The 9,411-nt window shown below is 41.3% G+C and overlaps 1 protein-coding gene across 2 annotated transcripts in view; it reads right to left on the bottom strand.

The window, feature by feature from the left end:
- Positions 1–209: 209 nt before the first annotated feature.
- Positions 210–9,411, bottom strand: part of GABRP (gamma-aminobutyric acid type A receptor subunit pi) — a 30,354-nt gene continuing 21,152 nt past the window's right edge. Inside the window, exons 7-10 of one of the 2 annotated variants that reach the window (XM_032158610.1) lie at positions 8,697–8,834; positions 5,501–5,653; positions 4,492–4,679; positions 210–2,294 (exon numbers count right to left, since the gene is read on the bottom strand). In XM_032158610.1, coding sequence (XP_032014501.1) covers positions 1,992–2,294; positions 4,492–4,679; positions 5,501–5,653; positions 8,697–8,834 — 782 coding nt within the window. In that variant the 3' untranslated portion in view covers positions 210–1,991. The remainder of the gene's footprint in view (positions 2,295–4,491; positions 4,680–5,500; positions 5,654–8,696; positions 8,835–9,411) is intronic. The other variant, XM_032158611.2, reaches the window with a different exon arrangement.

The following is a 9,411-nucleotide window of genomic DNA, read 5'->3' as shown; positions in this document are numbered from 1 at the left end:
AAACATTGGCTGTGTCACCAGCATTTACTATTTGCTTGGCAGAAGATATTAATGGTAGGGTTAGTATGTGTGTCTTGAGCATATATGTGTACTGTCTGGGGTTGGGGGAACATGAGGATAGAAGAATGTGAGCCCATTGAGTTTGCACTGTGATACATACCTTCTCCAAATTGGATCTTATAACAATCATTGTATAGATGACCACTTGATTTGGTGGGTAGCTAATACGGTATATTTATTTCACAGTTTCACATCTTTATCATTGTTTTTATATAATGCTTAAATGGGGTCTCAGAACAGATATTTCCTTTTAAACTTTTTTTTTTTTAAATCACAGATATGATTGGCTCATACAACCACATTTCACCTAGTTTCACCAGCACCCCCACCCATTCCCATTAGAAACATTTTGTTAAAAAATCAGGTGATCAAACTCATAGAAACTGAATTGTGAGAAGTATAATGGGAAAAGGAATGAGAACCTGTGGCTATAGGGAGTGACAGAAGGGAAACCATCTTTTAGAGCCATGGTTTATTTCTGACAGGAAAGGTAAAGCTGTGCATTTATTAGAACAGGAGGCTAAGAAATTAAAGATGGCGAGATTGTCTAAAATAACTGAGGCTGAACTGGAAGCCTTTACCCTGGCACACTCAAAAATCACTTTTGGTACTGTTGGCTGAGACTGGCCGAGGAATGTGCATCTCTGGCTGGATTTGGAGAGGACAGCTCACCCGCAACCTGAACGTAGGTTCTGTAACGTATCTCACTGTTACTCAGAAAGTTCAGTACTCAGGGCCAGCATGCCCTGCTCATGCAGGATAAGCCACTCATAGTAGACCAGCTGGAAGGATCAGGGATCCAAGCAAAGCCAAGTTTACTTAAGCTAAGCCACTTGTTCCTGGGTCATGCAGTTTGTTTTCTAATAAGCATCATTCCTGATCATTAGAGCAAAGGGATGAATGCTCCTCTTGGAATGATACAGGGGACTTGCCACCGGGAAAGTGTTGCTCAGTGTTAGAGTAGCAGCAATGACAGAATGACAGCGACTCTCTGAGTCAACCCAGTACTTTTAGTACCCCATCAGTATGTGAATAAAGGCAGCTAGAAAATGGACTCAATTCTGCAAGCCTTCATGGCAACAGCCCATATTAAGGCTCCTAGAACAAGTTAAAAAAAATCTTCCATTTCCATCCATGCGTGGGAAAAGGGCTTTGGTATTGTTTAGGATGGACGTGTGTATAATAATAAAATGATAAGATATGCATAGTGGGGGAATAAAGCCTCAGAGTCCTTCCAGTGTGGGGAATCCAGTGTATCTTAGAACCAAGGGATTTGTTTAGATTATTGATCTACTAATTTTTTCTTCATTTATATTTGAATTTTCAGTGATAGGACTTATTGGAATTTGGGGATAATTCTGTTGTGGTATTAAATAATATTCATTATTTAAAAACTCATCTTGGTATCGAGTTAGTGTATTGACTTCCAATGAATTGACATAAGCCCATATTTCATTTTAACCAGGAACAAAAACTAGAAAATATCACTCCCTAAATAGGCAACAATGTATTTTATAAGCACTGCAGAGATTTTGTAAAAAATATGTATGACTACTTTAGAAACAACTTCTGACACTTGAGGATTACCCAATGGTCTCCTTCCCATTCTTTATACGAGGTAAATGCAAACCAGGGAGACACCGAGTAAACAGCCCTGAGTACATTTGTAATCTTGGGCTCCATGGGGATGTCCTTGATTAAGATGAAAGAGGAATGGACTGATGTTTCTATTACAAGATGCTGTAATGCTAGGACTTCTACACAGCTTAGAATAACGGTTGGAGGTTCATTCTTTGAGCAGAAAGGCTCAAATATTATTTCAGTCACTTGTAGCACCATTGGATGTGGGTGCACACTTGGCCTAAAATACCATTTACATCATTATCTTGTCCTGTTGAAGGCCTATGGCATGCAAGAAACTTAATATTGACTCAAAAATACATGTAGTATGCCCAGTAAAATACATTGGCTAGCATAAAAATCAAAGGAAACAGTAGTTTGGAATAGTGATCAACATTACTGGGGTTTTGAATTGTGAAATAATCAACAATCCTGCCCATCTTTTCTCGGAAGACAAACTTGAACTTGTCGCTAGTTTTCATTGTCAAGTCACTGTAGTCAACATTGTCACTGGAAATTTCAATGCTGGCAAAGCTGATCTTCCGTTTAAAGCTGGAGATGGAGCTGTTGATGATATTAGTAATACTGACTTCTTCCACTTCCTTCGTTTTCCCCTAGTTCATAGACAATGCAGTTAGCTTAAAAGACTTGACTCAGCAAAATAAATAAGTAGGTAATGAGCTAATAAAAAGTTTAAAGGCCTAAGTATTGAATAATTAGGCTTAATAGAGAGTGGCATTGAGTGCTTCAGAAATTGGCCAATAAGCCAGGCTTGGGCTCCTGTTACCCTGTTTGGAGACACCTATTTCTATGTCACCAGCATATATAACAGGAGGAGTAACCATGGCCCACTGTGGATATCCTGAGCAGTGTGCCAGATGCAAAATGCTCAGGCTTCGAAGTTAGTGGACCTGGGTTCAAATTCCATTCGGCCTCTCACTATTGTGAAACTTTAGTCACCTCAATCCCTCTAAGACTTGATTTCCTCGCCTGCCAAATGGTGATTGGTATTGCCATCTTGAGACTGATGGGAAGATTAAATGGTAAAAAATGGAAAGCATCTGGTAGGTGTTTGATGACTTCAATTCTGTTCCAGGGAGAAAGGAGTAACTGATTATGAGAGATAATAGAAATCAGCTGTGTCTTAAAGGCTTTGCCACCAAAGCAGAAATAGTGATGCTTCCTGCCATTGCAAGGAGTTGCCATTCTCCAACATGGCTGGGGTCAACTCCCAGGAATGTGGGAGTATAGTGAAGTCAGAGAGAGTGTGGTTTGGATCCTTGGCCAGGCCACTTGCTAGGTGTGGGGTCTTATGGGAGTTACCATATCACTGTATAGGACAATGAAATGAGTACCATTATTATCCCAATTTTACTCTTGAGAAATCTGCCACATCAATGAGTGGCAGATTTCTCAAGAGCAAAATTGGGATAATAATGGTACTCATTTCGTTATGTTGTTGGATGAACTAAAGGAGATGTTGATGGATGTTTAGGACACAGCAAGTACTCCGTAGTGCAGTGATTATCATATAAACAGCAAAATAAGGGCTTTCTGGTGTCTTTAGAGGAGCCTGTCAGTATTTCACCAATGTCCATTTTGCCAATCTAGCAAATCCAGATTTTTTGGGGGGGTGGGGAGGTAATTCAACTTCCTTCTTCCCTCATAAGGAGGCCTAAGGGAGCAAAATAAATGAAAGCCATGTTCCTCTTTGGCTGGCACACGTGGTCATTTGCCTTTGGTGCTTGGATGACACGACTGTGAAACATTACTCACTGTAGCCAAACACAAGGGAAAAAGCAACTGGATCTTTGGGTCATTTTGATTCCTCATTCTTCACTAGTAAATACTTTGTGGTCCTAGCACTTTGCTGAAAGTGGGCACCTCTTCTGAACTGGATCCCTATCATTTTCTTGCTTCTTAGCATGAACTTTAGTATGCCATTATCTATCAAATTTGGCTTCCAAATAACACTAGGGGTCCATGGACCTGTAAAGAGTGATAGTTAAGAGCATGGTCCAATGCTCACTGCAAGTGGGAATAGTGGATAAGTGTCAGGCTTTGGAACCAAGTAGGTTTAGGTTGGAATCCCAGCTCTACCTCTTAGTATCCATATCCCCTACAGTAAGTCTCTTTCCTTTCTTGTTATCAGATTTCATAAATTTAAAAAGGGAGGTAACCTCATTGGGTTGTTATGAGCATTTAAAATAATATAATATTTGCAAAAGGCTTGTTACTGTGTCTGGCACATGTAGATGCTTGATAAATAATGACTATTATTATTATTTAGAGAGCTGGGCTACAGTGTTCCACTGCTAAATCAAATAATGACAGTTTTTCTCAATTAGCAGAAAAATATGCTAACCAAGAAATTTGTCACAATCCAATATTTCCATACATTTTTCAGTAAAGCATTACTTGTATAATTTCAGGACATAATAATGCAACAAAAGAATTAAATGGTAAATATATATTAATCTGAAACTTGCAAGCAGCTGATCATGTTTTGTTCATATTGGATTCTTCATGGATGCTTGCTCCTGTGGTTGTGATTTTATGCTGCATACAGATAACATATTTTCTGCTGGAAAATTAAACATATTAATATCTCATTGTATTTGGTGAAAAGAATGGTCTTTTTCAAGGGGCACCATGACTTCCAGCTGCTCCCACCTGAACAAGGATAAGACTCACTGGAGCACAGGGAATCACTGGGGGTGGAGTGGGGATAGAAGCCAGGTCCAGCCCATGTCTACAGATCAGCACATGGCACCAGTGATGGATCATACACAGGGCCCTCAAGACTCTTACCCTATCTTTGGCTGCCATCTGCTGTAAGGAACTGTAGTGAGCAACTGCGTATTCCAGCAAGGCCCCAAACACGAAGCTAAAGCAGATCCCCAGGTACACATCAATGGCCTTGATGAAGCAGTTGGTGTTGGGAAGAGAAGTGCGGGACCCGATCATCAGTGTGGTCATTGATAACACGGTCGTCACTCCTGGGAAAACAGGCAGGGGATGTTCCTACAAAGTGACTGGTTAGTCCTCCACCATAGCCTGGCAGAATGTCCCCATTTGAGAATTGGCAGGGTGAGGGCAAGACCCAGAAATGGAATGCATCTCATTTTGAAAAGTCTGCGACCTTCTAGAATAGGGTTGATTTGTCCATTTTGTACAGATATGAGGGATGTGTTTGTTTAAATGTTTCACGTGCTGTCTTCTCCTGGGAGGGGGTGATAAATACGCAAAAGAACTGACAATAGACCATCTAAGCACAATGATCCCTTACTTGTCACTGTAAAACAAGTTTAAAAATGCACCACTCCTGGCAGGGTGCGGTGGCTCACACCTGTAATCCCAGCACTTTGGGAGGCCAAGGTGGGCAGATCACTTGAGGTCAGGAGTTCAGGACCAGCCTGGGCAACATGGTGAAAAACCATCTCTACTAAAAATACAAAAATAAGTTGGGCATGATGGCACATGCCTGTAGTCCCAGCTACCTGGAATGCTAAGGCAGGAGAGTCACTTGAACCTGGAAGGCAGAGGTTGCAGTGAGCTGAGATCACGCCAGTCCACTCCAACCTGGGCGACAAGAGTGAAATTCCGTCTCCAAAAAAAAACAAACAAACAAACAAACAAAAAACCCAAACTCCTAAAGTAGTCTCTTTCTGTCTCTCTCTTTCTTTCTCTGTAAAAGAATCTCCCAAGAAAACAACTCTTGGAACTGCCTTAGGAATATCAATAAAGACAATGGTAAAAGGAAAAAAAAGTAAGTACCTGATAAGCCAGTTCTTAGAAATCTCCTACTGGAGCTGCTTACCAATGCAGGTTCTTGCAGGGACCGAATCGAGAGAGATCCAAAATGAAACCCAGGACAACACCACCAGGAAAGTGGAAGGAACGTAGGTTTCCAAAATGAAATACAGAACATTCCTCCGAAGCTCAAACTGTAAGACCAATCTAGTGTAATTTCCTGAAAGGGTAAACAACAGATAGGAAATTGTGTCTGTTCGCGTAGCAAGTGGTTTCTCTATGGGATGCTTAACTATACGTACATTAAGCCCTCTGTCATTGATCTAAATCTGGTTATGTATGAACTGTCATTATGATTTCCACAGGAGACATAGCTGTTGTTGCATTGAATGGGATTTATAGGGGCGCTGTCCTGCCTTATGTCCATCTTGGGCTTTTCTGAATCACAGTATTCCTACAGCAGTGCAATCAATACTGGTTTTCTTGACGTCTGCCTCGCTAGACAGTGAGTTCCTTGGGGGCAAACACTGAATCTTTCAGTTCTGCACTCACAAAGTAGTTGTTCAATAAATACCTATTTATTGAAGATTACTTGTGACCATTTGTTTCTCAAGGAATACGATAGAATAGTCCTAATGGACCTATTAAATATAAGTGAATTTTTGATGATTTCAGAGGCACCCCAGATTTTATACTACTTCAGGGCCATCCTTAGGAAACTAGCAGTGTATTCTAGATGTGGGAAAGGCATGTGTTAGAGAGCTATCGGTAACAGAATTCTGTGTGGCAAATAGGCTACTGTAGCACAAAACATATGTCCATGGGTTAGAGTCCCAAGCTCTGCTCCTGCTGTGCTTCTATTATGGGGAGGTGAGCAGTAGTGGCCAGCATTGGTGTGGATGGATGAATGAAGCTGTTATCCTCTGGGAACAGGAAAAGTCTGGCTTAGATCGTTGTTGGGGAAAAACAAGATAGTGAATGGGAGCTGCTCCAACCCCCTGTCACCCCCAAATTAAAGCCTGAAATTAGAAATTATACCATTAAATAAACAACAGACATATGCCTGGAGTAATATAGTATAGAATAAAAATATGTACTTTTAGAGCTTGGTGAGACCCTAGAGATTACTTATTATTTTACTTTATTGGTGGGTAAATTGAGACACAGGAAGTTTTAGTGATTTGAAAAGGACCTGGAGTTGATGTTAGAAGAAAGAATAAAAACCAGGTCTCTTGCCCGTTTGCCCCGGGATGTTTTATCAGTCTACACTGCCTGCGTTATTTCCTTGATTTTGAAAGTCAATGTTTTAAAAACAAACAAGCAAACCTTAGAATCAACATTTGACTAAATAACGACCCTCTTTTGTACCTAAAGAGGGTGGTTATGTGCTACATGAGATTACATAATTTTTAAAACTGAAGCCATTTTTTATATGAACCCCACCCAACTTGGGAATCCAGATTTGGTAAACTATGACTGCATAGCCCTAATTTACAAAGTTGTCTTTAAAAATAAAGTGTATTTATTTGCCCATTATAAAAATAATACATGATAATTACTTAAAATTTGGAAAATAAGGCCAGGCATCGTGGCTCATGCCTGTAATCCCAGCACTTTGGGAGGCCAAGGCAGGTGGGTTGCTGGAGCTCAGGAGTTCGAGACCACCCTGGGAAACATGATGTAACCTCATCTCTACAATAATACAAAAAATTACCCAGGCGTGATGGCACACACCTATAGTCCCAGCTACCAGGGAGACTGAGATGGGAGGATCACTCGAGCCCAGGAGGTGAAGGTTGCCGTGAGCTGAGATTGCGCCACTGCACTCTAGCCTAGGTGACACTAGAGTGAGACACTGTCTCAAATAAATAAAGTAAAATAAAATAAACTAATAAATAAATAAAAGAAAAAAGAAAAGAAACATTTGGAAAATAAGAAAAGTAGGGGGAAAAGATCACCTTTCCTTCTATTCCAGTCTTTTCTCTATACATAGCCTTTAATTTCTAATTTTCATGTAGCCATGATCTTGGTGTGACATATGATTTTTAATGTCACCTAGGCTCAACTAAAATACACAGTAGGCCGGGCGCAGTGGCTCATGCCTGTATTCCCAGCACTTTGGGAGGCCAAGGCGGGTGGATCACTTGAGGTCAGGAGTTCGAGACCAGCCTGGCCAACATGGCGAAACCCCCTCTCTACCAAAAATACAAAAATTAGCCGGGCGTGCTGGAGGATACCTGTAATCCCAGCTACTCAGGAGGCTGAGGCACAAGAATCGCTTGAACCTAGGAGGCGAAGGTTGCAGTGAGCTGAGATCGTGCCACTGCACTCCAGCCTGGGTGACAGACTTTGTCTCAAACAAATAAAATAAAATACGTAGTAATTTTTCAGGGTGCAAATATTGATGAGAATAAGCGTTCTTAAGATTATCATAAGGAAGTGAGAGGAAAATGCCAGCTGCTTATATATAACATCACATCTTTCAAAACATGTCTATGTAAAATCGCCAAAGACCGAGAGATGCATTTCTGGTAAATGAAATGAATAAGTAATACTTCCTGCCACGTTGGCAATAATTAGAGCGCTCATGCTCTTGTTGGGCATTGCTGCTGTCTTTTTTTTTTTTTTTTTTTTTTTTTTTTGAGACGGAGTCTTGCTCTGTCGCCCAGGCTGGAGTGCAGTGGCCCGATCTCGGCTCACTGCAAGCTCCGCCTCCCGGGTTCACGCCATTCTCCTGCCTCAGCCTCTCCGAGTAGCTGGGACTACAGGCGCCCGCCACCACGCCCGGCTAATTTTTTGTATTTTTAGTAGAGACGGGGTTTCACTGTGGTCTCGATCTCCTGACCTCGTGATCCGCCTGCCTCGGCCTCCCAAAGTGCTGGGATTATAAGCGTGAGCCACCGCGCCTGGCCTGTCTTTTTCATCTTTGAGCTGTATTCTTATTTTTATTCTTCAGTGTCAGAGAACCAGTGTTCCAGTGAGAAATATGAATAAATTTTATGCATGAGGGAGGCACGGAATTTGAGCAATCATTAGCAAATATCTGGAGGTACACGGTGCAAGGCTTCAGAGCTGGTCTGTTCCTCAGTGGACCATTTTAATACTGAATGTGGAGGAGGTGGAATTGCTCAGCCCAAACCCTACTGTTTCCCTCCACTGCATCTCAAAGAGGTAAAGTGAGAAGACGATATTTCTGACTCAGAGAGCAACCCTACATCTCAGTTCACTTATTTTTATTTCATACAGTTTGTCACATGAGTTACCTGTCTCCTGCTGTGATCTGGTGACTAAGGTGAAATAACGCTCTATGGTGTACTGAGCAAGCCGCAGGTGTTCCAGTCCACGCACGGAGTCGTTCCCTCTCAGCCAGGTGAACTCCACGTCATTTCCATCATAGCCCCCTGGCAAATAAAATGGAGCCCTGGTCAGTGCAAGGGTGTTCGAGATTGAACTGGTCTGGTCTGGAAAATGCTATAATATGGAGACAGCATGAGTTCTTTCTTCATGGTGATAAGTCCAAGGACAATCCCATGCAGAACTTGGCATGATTTCCCAAGTGCAATTGCAATGTCTGCTCTGAATGAAGTGACCTGCTAGGACGATTTGCCGTCAATCGAGAGCTGGTCTTGTGTTAGGTATTGCGTAGATCTGGTGGATGATAAGTCATTAGAAGTGGCCTCCCTCATTATTTAAATTACATTTATTAAGCACATATCTGTGAACACACAAAGATACTGCCTTTCAAGGTTGTATAATAGCTCTGATGATATTTTCAGGGACTTAAGAACTGATCTGTTCATATTTCCATATTGGCATAAATGCAAAAACAAAAACAAAAAACCCGCTTTATTAAAGCCTGTAAAAATGCATGTTAGATAAGTCTCAAAGCAGTTTAATTAATATAGTTGATCATAGTAACAATAGTTACCTTTTGAACACTTATAAGTACTTTACACATCATGTCACTTATGTTCTCGT

The sequence above is a fragment of the Hylobates moloch genome, unplaced genomic scaffold, assembly GCF_009828535.3.
Source record: "Hylobates moloch isolate HMO894 unplaced genomic scaffold, HMol_V3 SCAFFOLD_6, whole genome shotgun sequence".
Taxonomy (NCBI): Eukaryota; Metazoa; Chordata; class Mammalia; order Primates; family Hylobatidae; genus Hylobates; species Hylobates moloch.
The sequence above is the reverse complement of the archived record's forward strand: the minus strand, read 5'-3'. Positions and strand labels throughout refer to the sequence as shown.